This window comes from Amblyraja radiata, chromosome 5 (assembly GCF_010909765.2).
Source record: "Amblyraja radiata isolate CabotCenter1 chromosome 5, sAmbRad1.1.pri, whole genome shotgun sequence".
Classification (NCBI taxonomy): domain Eukaryota; kingdom Metazoa; phylum Chordata; class Chondrichthyes; order Rajiformes; family Rajidae; genus Amblyraja; species Amblyraja radiata.
In genome coordinates, this window is record NC_045960.1 from 109,261,459 (window position 1) to 109,277,307 (window position 15,849).

Genomic DNA, 15,849 nt, shown 5'->3' on the forward strand with positions numbered 1-15,849 from the left:
TGGGGATGATCAGCCATGACCACATTGAATGGTGGTGCTGGCTCGAAGGGCCGACTGGCCTACTCCTGCACCTATTGTCTATTGTCTATTGTCTATTGCCTGTGTGAGAAAGAACTGCAGATGCTGGTAAAATCGAAGGTAGACACAAAATGCTGGTGTAACTCAGCGGGTGAGGCAGCATCTATGGGACCCTTCGGGTCTCGACCCGAGACGTCTCCCATTCCTTCTCTCCATAGATGCTGAGTTACTCCAGCATTTTGTGTCGACCCCCCTCTTTCCTTGGTCGTGGGTTCCCCAAGGGTTCAGAGTGATGTTCCTCCTACCTGTCAGCGCTTGTGAGATTGCTGAGGTGGGGACATTCGCTGCGTCTTGAGGCACTGAACTGGTGTCGGGCTCTGGGGTGCTGAAGGTGGGCGAGACTGGCGGTGGGCTTGGTGCAGCAAGACGGGACTTCCTCTGCCACGACAAGAAACAATTGCAAATGACCAGCGGCAAACATGTTTCACACACAGTATCCCCGTTACCCTGTGCCTGCGGCTACAACATTGGAGCAGGCGGCAGCGGTTACTTGTGGCGGGGCAGCTCGTTTAACCAAAAGAACTAGGCAATTACCAACAGTCTTGGGGTGATAGAGAGTTTCACATCCTGTGTCTCTCTCCCCCTCTCTGTCTCTCCCCCCTCTCTCTCTCTCTCCCCCTCTGTCTCTCTCTCCCCCCATCTCTCTCCGCCCTCTCTCTCTCTCTCCCACTCTATCTCTCTCCCCCTCTGTCTCTCTTCCCCTGTCTCTCCCCCCTCTATCTCCCCCGTCTCTCTCCCCTCTCTGTCTCTCTCCCCCTCTATTTCACTCTCCACCATCTCTCTCCTCCCTGTCTCTCCCTTTATCTCTCCCCCTCTCTCCCCCTCTATCTCTCTTCCCCTCTATCTCTGTCTCTTCCCCTCTATCTCTCCCCTCTGTCTCGCTCCCTTTATCTCGCTCCCTTTATCTCGCTCTATCACCCCCTCTGTCTCTCTTCCTCTTTCTCCACGTCCAGACTCAGGAGCAGCTTCTTGCCAGCAGACACTACAACCTCCAACTAAGCTGTAAACTACTATGCTGAGCTCACATCTAGCTGAATGAAAACTCTCTCTGACTGCCTTTACTGGACGGGCACCAAACGCTATTCCCATTATCATGTATCTATGCGCTGTAAATGGATCGATTGTAATCATGTATTGTCTTTCTTCTGACTGGTTAGCACGCAACAAAAGCTTTTCACTCTACCTCGGTACACGTGACAATAAACTAAATTAAACTATGAACTGCCTTGATTCACTAGAGACTCGGCCCATTGCTTTTGGCTTTGCACCACCTGGTTTGTTTGTGTTTATACATTGAACCTTTTTGTTGTATAATATGATATCAACTGCATGCTATGTTTACAAAGATAGACACAAAATGCTGGAGTAACTCAGAAGTAATGGGTGATGTTTCAAGTTGAGTCTGCTTCAGACCGGGTTTGATCCCGACTACGGGCGCTGTCTGTATGGAGTTTGTACGTTCTCCCCGTGACCACGTGGGTTTTCTCCTGGATCTCCGGTTTCCTCCCACACTCCAAAGACGTACATGTTTGTAGGTTCATTGACTTGGTATAATTGTAAATTGTCCCTCGTGTGTGTAGGATAGTGTTAGTGTACGGTGATCGCAGGTCGGCACGGACTCGATGGGCCGAAGGGCCTGTTTCTGCGCTGTATCTCTAAACTAAACTAAACTAGACTTGACTTAAAATAAACCACTCTGGGCTCTTGAAATACTTTGATTTCTTATTAAAGCTGTGCATGTAAGGACATTTAAATTAATCCAATGATTGGAGGATCATTTTAAATATACACAAACTGTATACACATGTATGCATCCTTGTGTGCTGGTTAGTATCTCAAAACACATCCAGATTAAACAACACAAAATTAATTCAGTTCTAGGGTGGCACGGTGACACAGTGGTAGATTTGCTGTCTTACAGCGCCAGAGAACTGGGTTCGATCCTGACTACGGGTGCTGATGTTCGCAGTGTGTATGTTCTCCCTGTGACCTGCGTGGGTTTTCTCCGGGTGCTCCGGTTTCCCCCCCACACTCCAAAGACGTACAGGTTTCTAGGTTAATTGGCTTCTGTAAATTGTAAATTGCCCCTAGTGTGTGTATGATAGTGTTAGTGTGCGGGGATCGCTGGTTGGCTCGGCCTCAGTAGGCCGAAGGGCCTGTTTCTTCTTTGTAGGCCGAAGGCTCTGTTTCTAACCTAAACTCTAGACTAAACTGTGTAGGAAGGAACTGCAGATGCTGGTTTAAATCAAAGATAGAGTAGGCTAAATACTTTAGCACACAATTAGTTCGAAGTCAATGAGCAGGCTTTGACAAAAGGTTTGGTGCAGCATTTCTAATCAGGCTAGGCAGAAGAAGACTACTTTATTATGAGACAGCTACAATCCTACATTAGTATGTAGGACCTCCCTCTAATGCCGCAGTGGATGCTAATTACATTATGCTTCTTCAAAAATTTGTGGAAAATCATTTGCTATCAATAACAAACAAAAGCGTTCATTTTCAATCTTCAATGTTCAATACTTGTTCAAGCATTTTGATAGGTTTTATATTAACACTATCTAATTCCTTCCTTTAGTTTAGTTTAGAGATACAGGGCGCAAACTGGCCCTTCGGCCCACCGAGTCTGCACCAACCAGCGATCCCCGCACATTAACACTACCCTACACACACCAGGGACAAATTACACATACACCAAGCCAATTAACCTACAAACCTGTACGTCCTTGGAGTGTGGGAGTAAACCGAAGATCTCGGAGAAAACCCACGCGGGTCACGGGGAGAACGTACAAACTCCGTACAGACAGCGCCCGTAGTCAGGATCGAACCCGGGTCTCTGGCGCTGTGAGGCAGCAACTCTACCGCTGTGCCACCGTGCCACCCTTCCTTCTTGTTCAGTATAACATTTTGGAAACCAGAGGGGCAGCAACAACATATATCAATCTAAATTCTTTGAAATTAATCTTATGACCATTCTTAAAAAAAATAACTGTGTCCCTTGAATGTAACTACAACCTGAAGGTTAATCTCAAACAGAGTCAACAGTTGCAGTAATATAACCCTCTTTTGCATTTTGTTAAATATTCAATGTAAATATGTTGTTTATGAATAGCGGATGTGGAAAATAATCTTCTGTAATAATGTTTAATCTAAAGAGAGACAAATGTTCTCCCTTCATTGATCTTTCAATATAAGGGATTACATGGATATATACATACTCACACACACATCTATATATCCATATATGTGTGTGTGTGTGTGTGTGTGTGTGTGTGTGTACATATATATACACACACACATATATATATACACACACACACACACACACACACACATATATATTATAATATAAAATAATATAATATCATATAATATTATATATATATATATATATAATAAAATATATAATATTATATTACATTATATTATATAATAAAATAAAATAAAATAAAATAAAATAAAAAATATTAAAATAAATATTAAAATAAATATAAATAAATAAATGCGCACACACACACACACACACACACACACACACACACACACACACACACACACACACACACACACACATATGGGTGCATAGATGTTTGTGTGTGTATATATACAGTGCATTGGGAAAGTATTCAGACCCCTTCACTTTTTCCACATTATGTTACGTTACAGCCATATTTTAAAATGGATTAAAACATTTTTTTTATCATCAATCTACACACAATACCCCAGAATGACGAAGCGAAAACAGGTGTTTAGAAATGTTTGCAAAGTAATTAAAAATATATAACTGAAATATCACTAATGCATAAGTATTCAGACCCTTTGCTCAGTACTTTGTTGAGGCACCTTTGGCAGCGATTGCAGCCTCAAGTCTTCTTGGGTATGACGCTACAAGCTTGGCACGCCTGTATATGGGTAATTTCTCCCATTCTTCAATGCAGATCCTCTCAAGCTCTGTCGGGTTGGATGGGGAGTGTCGATGCACAGCTATTTTCAGGTCCCTCCAGAGATATTCGATCGGTTTCAAGTCCGGGCTCTGGCTGGGCCGCTCAAGGACATTCACAGACTTGTCATTGAAAAGTGAAGGGGTCTGAATACTTTCTGAATGCATTGTAGAACAAGGGGTCACAGTTTAAGGATAAGGGGGAAATCTTTTAGGACCGAGATGAGGAAAACATTTTTCACACAGAGAGTGGTGAATCTGTGGAATTCTCTGCCACAGAAGGTAGTTGAGGCCAGTTCATTGGCTATATTTAAGAGGGAGTTAGATGTGGCCCTTGTGGCTAAAGGGATCAGGGGGTATGGAGAGAAGGCAGGTACAGGATACTGAGTTGGATGATCAGCCATGATAATATATTGAATGGCGGTACAGGCTCGAAGGGCCGAATGGCCTACTCCTGCACCTATTTTCTATGTTTCTATGTTTCTATGTAGATGGGTGCATAGATGTCCATGTGTGTATATAGTTGTGGGTACATAAACACACACACATATATGCACAAAAACACATTTATGTGTGTGTGTACATATAAATATATATAAATATATATATTAACATATGCGGGTGTAACTATATATACACAATACGGACACAAGCCCACACACATTTATGCACAAACATTTATACACACACATATGTATACATGCATGTATATATATATGTCTGTGTGTGTGTGTTTATATACATATACATACATACATGCACCTAATTTCAAACAGTAATCTGGACAAATGTTTAAAATGTAGCCACAAAACACATTGTGCTTGACTGCAGCAAATACGAAATAATATAAGGGATTATTTATTTAATTAGTCTCTGCAACAGATGCAATGTAAAGATGTGAGCTCGGTTACTGAGCAGAAAGCCTTTATTTTATTTGTCGCTTGTTGCAGCGGCAGTGTGGAATGGTTAAGGCTGACTTTCTATGAAAATTAAAATACCCGTTTCCTTAGTAACAGGAACGAGGCAGGTCATTAACATGCACGCACGGAAGGAAGGTAAAATATATAAACATGGTTTAACAATCGCTGGTAACTCTGGCAAACCTACACAGTCTCTTTTAAGGTGAAGGGGACAAGATTTAATAGGAATCTGAGGGGTAACTTTTTCACTCAAAGAATGGTGGGTGTGTGGAACGAGCCGCCAGAGGAGGTAGTTGAGGCTGGGATTATCCCAACGTTTAAGGAACAGTTAAACAGGTGCATGGATAGGACGGGTTTGGAAGGATATGGGCCAAACGCAGGCAGGTGGGACCAGTGTAGATGTGGCATGTTGGTTGGCCATGGGCAAGTTGGGCCGAAGGGCCTGTTTCCATACTGTATCTCTGGCACTGTAACACTGTTATGCCCCTGTCCCACTTAGGAAACCTGAACGGAAACCTCTGGAGACTTTGCGCCCCACCCAAGGTTTCTGTGCGGTTCCCGGAGGTTTTTGTCAGTCTCCCTACCTGCTTCCACTACCTGCAACCTCCGGCAACCACCTGCAACCTCCGGGAACTGCACGGAAACCTTGGGTGGGGCGCAAAGTCTCCAAAGGTTTCCGTTCAGGTTTCCTAAGTGGGAACAGGGAGCAACTCTACTGCTGGACATGCCAATTACTGTATCATAGTTTTCAAATTAATGGTTTATCCCAGGGAATGTATATGTAATCCCCAGTGAAATCCATCTGTTTACACAACGCTTCTGATTTTATAAAGTAATCAGCTCGAATGCTCAAAAAACGTATCCATTAAAATTTCCCTGGCTCTCTGCAGTGAAAAAAGCTGCTATTTTAGCTCCTTGAGGTTAATGGGAGTGTGAAAGATTTCTGAGCGACTTTGTATTTGTAAAGTGCATCCATCACTCTCCACTGACATAGAGGAACTGAAGGATCTCGACCCGAAACGTCGCCCATTCCTTCTCTCCAGAGATGCCGCCTGTCCCGCTGAGTTACTCCAGCACCCGGAGGCTGCAGCGAATCGTCCGATCAGCTGAGAAGGTTGTTGGCTGCAACCTTCCCTCCATTGATGAACTGCACACTGCAAGGGCCAGGAAGCGAGTGGGCAAGATCATCTCTGACCCCTCTCACCCTGGCCACAAACTCTTTGAATCACTTCCCTCTGGAAGGCGACTCCGGACTGTCAAAGCTGCCACAGCCAGACATAAAAACAGCTTTTTTTCCAGGAGTAGTAGCTTGACTCAATAACCAAAAGTCTGTAGCCTCCTTTTGATCTGGTATTTTATTTAATTCACACGTTTAATCAATAATGTTATATTTTTAATGTTTAATGTTTTATGTGTCATTCCTAACTGTCACTGTATGTCATGTTGTCACTTGCGGGAGGAGCACCAAGGCAAATTCCTTGTATGTGAATACTTGGCCAATAAACTTATTCATTCATTCATTTATTCATTCATTCATTCATTCATTCATTCATTCATTCATTTTTTTGTCTTCGGCGTAAACCAGTTCCCTCCTACTCATATTTTGCTTGGGCAGCTTACAACCCAGCAGTATGAATATGATTTCTCTAGTTTCAAGTAACCCTTGCTTTCCCTCTCTCTCCGTCCTCCCCCACCCTAGTTCTCCGACTAGTTTCATTGTCCTCCTGATTAAATATTACTGATTGTATGCCTCGTTGTCACCTTGCCCTCAGCCAACAATGAACCTTTCTACATTTCCTTTAATCATCGTCCCCTTTGATCCCCCATTTTCACACCTTACCCTTCCATATCTCTATGCCTCCCTCGCCCCTGACTCTCAGTCTGAAGAGGGGTCCCAACCCAAAACGTCAGCCATTCCTGCGCTCCAGAGATGCCGCCTGTCCCGCTGAGTTACTCCAGCATTTTGTGTCTATCTTCGGTGTAAACCGGCATCTGCAGTTCCACACCATGTTTTTATTTCTTACTTAAGTTTGGAGATGCAGCGTGGAAATAGGCTCTTCGGCCCACCGAGTCCGCGCCGACCAGCGGTTACTGTGCACAAGTTCTATCCTACACACACACCAAGGAGGACTATTTACAGAAGCCGATTAACCTATAAACTGGAACATCTTTGGGATGTGGGAGGAAACCGGAGCACCCGGAGAAAACCCACGCGGACACGGGGAGAACGTACAAACTCTGTACAGGCAGCACCCGTAGTTGGGATTGAACCCAGGTTAAGGGGGGACTTGATAGAGGTCTTTGAAATGATGAGAGGGATAGACGTGGATAAGCTTTTCCCATTGAGAGTAGGGAAGATTCAAACAAGAGGCCATGATTTGAGAATTAAGGGACATAAGTTTAGGGGTAACACGAGGGGGAATGAGCTTCCAGTGGAAGTGGTGGAGGCAGGTTCGATTTTATCATTTAAAAATAAATTGGATAGGTATATGGACGGGAAAGGAATGGAGGGTTATGGTCTGAGTGCAGGTAGATGGGACTAGGTGAGAGTAAGTGTTCGGCACGGACTAGAAGGGCCGAGATGGCCTGTTTCTGGATAGACTGGATAGACTCGGCTTGTACATGCTAGAATTTAGAAGCTTGAGGGGGGATCTTATAGAAACTTACAAAATTCTTAAGGGGTTGGACAGGCTAGATGCAGGAAGATTGTTCCCGATGTTGGGGATGTCCAGAACTAGGGGTCACAGTTTAAGGATAAGAGGGAAGCCTTTTAGGACCGAGATGAGAAAATCATTTTTTACACAGAGAGTGGCGAATCTGTGGAATTCTCTGCCACAGAAGGTAGTTGAGGCCAGTTCATTGGCTATATTTAAGAGGGAGTTAGATGTGGCCCTTGTGGCTAAAGGGATCAGGGGGTATGGAGAGAAGGCAGGGATGGGATACTGAGTTGGATGATCAGCCATGATCATATTGAATGGCGGTGCAGGCTCGAAGGGCCGAATGGCCTACTCCTGCACCTATTTTCTCTGTTTCTATGTTCCCGTGCTGTAATTGTTATATGGTTATATGGTGTCTGGCGCTGTAAGGCAGCAACTCTACCCATTGCTTCTCTCCAGAGATGCTCTGCCTGTCCCGCTGAGTTACCCCAGCGCGTGACAACCACGTTTACCTTGCTTCCAGGCTTGGGTCCCCTCTTCTTGGGTATTTTCAGCGGGAGGATTGCTTTGGCTGGAGCAGAGGCGGCAGCAGCCAGTTTAAAAGCCGACTGAAGCAGCTCCTGCCTCCTTTTCCTGCCCGGCTTCCTTCCTCTCCGCCCGGGAGTGTGTTCTGAAGACACTTTCATTGCTGACTGCATTTCCCCCGCGGGGATCTTGCCGGCGTTGGGACAAGCAACCACTTCACCAGAGAAATGAAACAGGTGATAAAATGAAGACTTTCAATGACTGGGAAGAAAACAATCAGAAATAAAATCACTACAAATTCTTACCAGTGAACACTCTGATTCCCATTCCTTTTATATATATTTGATATATTTTATATCCATATACACACACGTACATTAATGTTATTCTCTATCCTTTTACTCTATATATTTGATGCATTTTATATGTTATGTATATATTTACATCAATCTTACCCCGCATTCATTTTACTAGTTTATATATAGAAACATAGAAAATAGGTGCAGGAGTAGGCCATTCGGCCCTTCGAGCCTGCACCGCCATTCAATATGATCATGGCTGATCATCCAACTCAGTATCCCATCCCTGCCTTCTCTCCATACCCCCTGATCCCTTTAGCCACAAGGGCCACATCTAACTCCCTCTTAAATATAGCCAATGAACTGGCCTCAACTACCTTCTGTGGCAGAGAGTTCCACAGATTCACCACTCTCTGTGTGAAAAATGATTTTCTCATCTCGGTCCTAAAAGACTTCCCCCTTATCCTTAAACTGTGACCCCTTGTTCTGGACTTCACCAACATCGGGAACAATCTTCCTGCATCTAGCCTGTCCAACCCCTTAAGAATTTTGTACATTTCTATAAGATCCCCCCTCAATCTTCCAAATTCTAGCGAGTACAAGCCGAGTATCCAGTCTTTCTTCATATGAAAGTCCTGCCATCCCGGGAATCAGTCTGGTGAACCTTCTCTGTACTCCCTCTATGGCAAGAATGTCTTTCCTCAGATTAGGAGACCAAAACTGTACGCAATACTCCAGGTGTGGTCTCACCAAGACCCTGTACAACTGCAGTAGAACCTCCCTGCTCCTATACTCAAATATTTGATACATTGAATGTTCAGCCACACACATAAATAAATGCCATCTCCATTCCTTTCACTAGTGTTTTTTAAAAAAGATACATTTTATATGTAATATATACATATGTACAAAAATTGTAATTCCCATTTATTTTACTGTGTTAAACCAACCCCCCCCCCCCCCCCCCCCCCCCCCCCCCCCCGCGTTGGGGGACAGGACCCAACGGGTCCCACTTGGTCTAGTAATTGTAACATTTTATATGTCAGACACATACATAAACCAGTGTCATCCCATTCCTTTTACTATATGATATATAGTTGATATATTTTATATGTATATATAGACATAAGCCACATCAACATAATTCCCATACCTTTTACTATTATATAGATTTCTTGCATTATATGTGATAAACATATGTACAAAAATTGTACTTCATATTCCATTTTCCTATTTTATAAAAATCTGATACATTTTACATGTAATGCACGATCATACATCAATGTTATTCTCAGCCCTTTGACTAGATGATATATCATTTTACTGTGTATATAGTGATATATATTTTACTATATGAGATACATTTGATACATGTTCTAGGCAATACACAGATAGATATAAATCCATCTCATAATCGTGTAACTGCATGTGCCAGCTCACAACATTTGCAGTTCAATTAAACACAGCAGAATAAAACCTGCTGCAGCTTATTAAATTGTTATTTCTGAATCAAGAATTACGACCACTAGTTTGGATTACCTTGTTAACTAGACTACAGCACTGAGCCTCTGGAGTCGTGGAGGTAGGAGCAGAATGATAGTGCAGGCACAAGACGCTGGCATCTTCAGCAAGCGCTTCCTCCTAGTAACACCGAAACTGTGGTAGCCAGCCCGCCCGCCTTTCTAGCTGTTAACATCTCATTAAAGTGTAGCATTCAGAGCAGAGCCCAAACTCGATTTGCCATCGCTGCTGAAACAGTGAATTTCCATTCGGTTGACAGCAACCAACCAACCTTGTGCTCTCAGAATGGGGAGAGGGAGGGAGGGAGGGAGGGAGGGAGGGAGGGAGGGGAGAAGGGGAGGGGGGTGAAAAATAATTCATACGCACAAAATGAAGACGCGATGTTTCCTCTCACAGTCGGCTCAACGGGGAAACCTGCAGCTAACGGAAAGGAAATAATACTGACATAAATAAACAAAACACAGTCAGAATCTGCCACGCAGAAACGAATCAGATGGGTGTCTGTGAATGAGGAATGAAGAATGTGTGTTTTTTTCTTCAGGGAAGAGCCTTGGAGAAATCTACACGCTTTGAGTTTTAACCCCTAACACTCATCGCTGGTTGAAGCATGCAGTGCTGTTAATGCTACTTGAAAGTGGATGGGGACCCAATCAGGCATTTTCCCACTGCTACTTTTTCCAGCTTCTCTATTTGGCTCACCTCCACTGTTTCCAGGGAAACAGCGCTGGTAAATGTCAAGTCAGCATCCCGGCGTCTGTCACTAGTTTAGTTTTAGAGATACAGCGTGGAGACAGCAGGCACCCCCAGCACCCCCGGCACACTGACACTATCCCACGCACACTAGGGGCAATGTACCATTTATACCAAAGCCAACTCAACCACGAACCTTTGGAGTGTGGGAGGGGAAAAAAAACGAAGATCTAGGAGAAAATCCCATGCAGGACACACGGGGGGAGAAGGGACCAACTCTGTGCAAGGCAGCACCCATGGTCAGGATCGAACCCGGGTCTCTGGCGCTGTGAAGCAGCAACTCTAACGCTGCGCCACCGTGCCTGGCATAACTTGTCCTCCCCGCTGCCTCGTGGAGAGGTGGATGTGTGGCATGGCATGGCATCCCCCGGTGGTATACATGGCAGCAGTCTGCGATTTTCTATGTTTCTATGTGGGCTAAATAGCTGACAAGATTTTCCTCAGTTCAGATATATATATATATAGAAACAGAGAAAATAGGTGTAGGAGTAGGCCATTCGGCCCTTCGAGCCTGCCCTGCCATTCAATATGATCATGGCTGATCATCCAACTCAGTATCCTGTACCTGCCTTCTCTCCATACCCCCTGATCCCTTTAGCCACAAGGGCCACATCTAACTCCCTCTTAAATATAGCCAATGAACTGGCCTCAACTACCTTCTGTGGCAGAGAATTCCACAGATTCACCACTCTCTGTGTAAAATTTTTTTTCTCATCTCGGTCCTAAAAGACTTCCCTCTTATCCTTAAACTGTGACCCCTTGTTCTGGACTTCCCCAACATCGGGAATAATCTTCCTGCATCTAGCCTGTCCAACCCCTTTAAGAATTTTGTAAGTTTCTATAAGATCCCCCCTCAATCTTCTAAATTCTAGCGAGTACAAGCCGAGTCTATCCAGTCTTTCTTCATATGAAAGTCCTGACATCCCAGGAATCAGTCTGGTGAACCTTCTCTGTACTCCCTCTATGGCAAGAATGTCTTTCCTCAGATTAGGAGACAAAAACTGTACCCAATATATATGATCTGTGTATATGTGAGTATGTGCGTACATACACACACTGAACTTTTTTTCATTATACTGTTTACAGAGTACAATATTCTGTTGTGCTACTGCAAGTTAGAATTTAATTATTTTATCTGGACATATGACAATAAAACACTCTTGACTTCGTTGTCACCTGTCCTGAGGTACAGTGAAAAACTTTTGTTGCGTGCTAACCAGTCAGCAGAAAGACAATACATGATTACAATCGAGCCATGTACAGTGTATAGATACATGATGAATAACGTTCAGTGCGAGGTAAAGCCAGCAAAGTCCCATCAAAGATGAGGTAGATAGTAGTTCAGGACCGCTCTCTGGTTGTGGTAGGATGGTTCAGTTGCCTGATAACAGCTGGGAAGAAACTGTCCCTGAATCTGGAGGTGTGCATATTCGCACTTCTGTACCTTTTGCCTGATGTGAGAGGGGAGAAGAGGGAGTGGCCAGGGTGCGACTGGTCCTTGTTTATGCTGCTGGCCTTGCAATGTAAATTCCTGCCACCATACACATCGGGTGAATATGACTACCAACTTCAAGGGCCTGTCCCACTTGGCATTATTTTCAGCGACTGACGGCATCATTGACTGACGTATCAGGCCACCGAAAAATTCGTGGCGTGACGCGACATGTTGACGTATCGACGTGCGGTGTTTTTTCAAGCGTCGCGACATTTTTTTTGTCGCCGCTGGATTTTGAAATGTTCAAAATCTTTTGGCGACTCGGATATGACGCCGGCAATCGCCGTAAAAAATCGGCAAGTGGGACAGGCCCCTTAATCAGTGTGCCTACTGTTTACCCTTGAGGCAACACCAATCTGTAATTTAAACACACAAGCAGCTGCAATGTTGGAATATTTTGCTGAATTTGGCAAACACACAGAACTGGAACAACCTTAAACGGAGCTGGAGACATCGGGCGCGAGGAGCGAGGGGGCCGGTCGGAGGGTGAACCGGGGTAATGGTTCCAGCGCCTTCACGGTCGGCTGCAGGAGGTGGCCCCCGGGACACAAAGATGGCCAGGAGAGGAGAGGAGAGGAGATGAGAGGGACGTCGGTTCACGGGAACTGCTCCAGTACATCGAGCACGTGGGCCGACCCGACTTTAGACTTTGAATAACGGCGCTAAAAATGGCGGCGCCCGCACGTGTAATATATGCAAAAATAATCTCACTGTGCAGTTGCGCATGTGTCAAATATAAGACTATTGACTATCGACCATAGAAAGCATACTGGCGTTTTGCATCACAGCTTGGTTTGGGAACAACTCTGCCCAAGACTGCAAGAAACTGCAGAGAGTTGTGGATGTAGCCCAGTCCATCACACGGACCAGACTACCCCACCACCATTGACTCCATCTGCATTTCACGCTCCCTCGGGAAAGCAGACATCATCAAAGACTTCCCCAACCCTGGCCATTCCTTCTTCTGTCAGCTCCCGTCCGGCAGAAGGTACAGGAGCTTGAAAGCGCGCACCACCAGACTCAGGAACAGTTTCTTCCCCTCTGTTATCAAGCTTCTGAATGATCCTTCCATAAGCTAGGGTACTGTCAGATTCACCTCTACCCCATTGTGGACATTGGACTTTGTCTGTGGAACTGATGCGCTACAATGCTGAGAACTATATTCTGCACTCTGTATCTTCCCCTATCGTACTTAAGTTTGAATGATAGTACAGGATGTATTTATCTGGAGTACATACGATCTTTTCAAATCTTCTACTTTGGTAAACATGACACTAGTAAAGCTAAACTTTCAAGATTCACCATTCCATCAAAGTGAAAATTGGTTGAGTAATTATTATACGTCTCTTACTAAATGTGAAAAATTAATATATGACATTTTTACATGTACAATAAATTAGCCCGTAATAAATAAATTATTGAAGCCAAATGTAGGAAGCAGTTCTGAAGAGGCATAGATGGGTGCGAGTCTGATAATGAAATTAGACTATATATCTTTTTAAGACGTTAATATTAATATAATATAATAATATATTAATATATAATATAGAGCGGTGCAGCAGTAGAGTTGCTGCCTTAAGCCCCTGTCCCACTAGGTGACTTTTTTCGTGCGGCATGACACGGCGTGACGCGGACTGACGCCTGTGTTGTCGTGAGCTGTCTCCGCAAGTGTCGTCACTTTTTTCTCGTCTCCGCTGGATTTTGAAATGTTCAAAGCCTTGCGGCGACAGTGGGCTTGACGTTGCCTGTCGTCTCCTGTCGTAGGTTGTCGACAGGTCACGTACGATGTCGCAAGGTCATGACCTCGGCGACAAACTGCGTCATCCTACGGCGACCGGCGACGGCGCCTGCGCCGAGATACGGATCAAAATGGCGTTACTAGTTCGCCTCCCCCCTCGACTCCATTCAAGGTCCCAAGCATTCGTTCCAGGTGCGGCAGAGGTTCACCTGCATCCCCTCCAACCTCATCTATTGCATCCGCTGCTCTAGATGTCAGCTGATCTACATCGGTGAGACCAAGCTTAGGCTTGGCGATCGTTTCGCCGAACACCTCCGCTCAGTCCGCATTAACCAACCTGATCTCCCGGTGGCTCAGCACTTCAACTCCCCCTCCCATTCCAAATCCGACCTCTCTGTCCTGGGCCTCCTCCATGGCCAGAGTGAGCACCACCGGAAATTGGAGGAGCAGCACCTCATATTCCGCTTGGGCAGTCTGCACCCTAGCGGCATAAACATTGAATTCTCCAATTTCCGGTAGCCCTTGCTGTCTCCTCCCCTTCTCAGCTCTCCCTCAGCCCTCGGGCTCCTCCTCTTCCTTTTTCCTTTCTTCTACCCACCCTACATCAGTCTGAAGAAGGGTTTCGGCCCGAAACGTTGCCTATTTCCTTCGCTCCGTAGATGCTGCTGCACCCGCTGGAGTTTCTCCAGCATTTTTGTCTACCTTCGATTTTCCAGCATCTGCAGTTCCTTCTTAAACAAATTACTTGTCTTCTGTTGTCTTCAGATGTCGCAGACAGTGTCGTAGCTTGCGTTATCATGTCGCGGGTGAACGTATGTTGACCTCGGTTGTCGTTGTTAGACGTCCGTGTGGTCGCAGGATGTCGTAGGTTGTCGTATGCTGTCACTGTCGTGATCATCCCAGGTCCCGAACAATTGTGACGCCGGATGACGTAAATTGTCGCAGCTTGACGTCAACTGTGTCCTAGCCTGCCGTGCAACTTGACCGGGTGGAAGATTGCAACCTTCACGTGGTCCGTCCTGTTTCGACTAATGCAATCCACTCGACGTGCACAAACGGAAGATCAAATAGAACAAGTTGTCCAACAACTTTAGGCTGTGCACGCCACACGCAAGAAGAAGAAGAAGAAGAAGTGCAACTTGACGGTTTTTCGGCCACCTGGTACGTCAGTCAATGACGCCGGCAGCAGCCGAAAAAGATCGTTAAGTGGGACAGGCCCTTTACAGCATCAGAGACCCGGGATCGAACCTGACTACGGGTGCTGTCTGTACGGAGTTTGTACTTTCTCCCTGTGACCTGTGTGGGTTTTCTCTGGCTGCTCAGGTTCCCTCCCACACTCCAAAGATGTGCAGGTTTTAGAAACATAGAAACATAGAAAATAGGTGCAGGAGTAGGCCATTCGGCCCTTCGAGCCTGCACCGCCATTTGATATGATCATGGCTGATCATCCAACTCAGTATCCCATCCCTGCCTTCTCTCCATACCCCCTCATCCCTTTAGCCACAAGGGCCACATCTAACTCCCTCTTAAATATAGCCAGTGAACTGGCCTCAACTACCTTCTGTGGCAGAGAATTCCACAGATTCGCCACTCTCTGTCTAAAAAATGATTTCCTCATCTCGGTCCTAAAAGTCTTCCCTCTTATCCTTAAACTGTGACTCCTAGTTCTGGACTTCCCCAACATCGGGAATAATCTTCCTGCATCTAGCCTGTCCAACCCTTAAGAATTTTATAAGTTTCGATAAGATCCCCCCTCAGTCTTCTGAATTTCAACGTGTACAGGCCGAGTCTGTCCAGTCTTTCCTCATATGAAAGTCCTGCCATCCCAGGAATCAGTCTGGTGAACCTTCTCTGTACTCCCTCTATGGCAAGAATGTCTTTACTCAGATTAGGAGACCAAAACTGTACGCAATACTCCAGGTGTGGTCC

The 15,849-nt window shown here is 45.2% G+C and overlaps 1 protein-coding gene across 1 annotated transcript in view; it reads right to left on the bottom strand.

Annotated features, from left to right (window-relative positions):
• The window catches only part of scml4 (Scm polycomb group protein like 4), a 33,251-nt gene extending 18,433 nt beyond the window's left edge, over positions 1 to 14,818 (bottom strand). Inside the window, exons 1-3 of the mRNA XM_033022093.1 lie at positions 14,666 to 14,818; positions 8,105 to 8,368; positions 324 to 456 (exon numbers count right to left, since the gene is read on the bottom strand). Coding sequence (XP_032877984.1) covers positions 324 to 456; positions 8,105 to 8,368; positions 14,666 to 14,818 — 550 coding nt within the window. The remainder of the gene's footprint in view (positions 1 to 323; positions 457 to 8,104; positions 8,369 to 14,665) is intronic.
• Between the last annotated feature and the right edge of the window lie 1,031 nt (positions 14,819 to 15,849).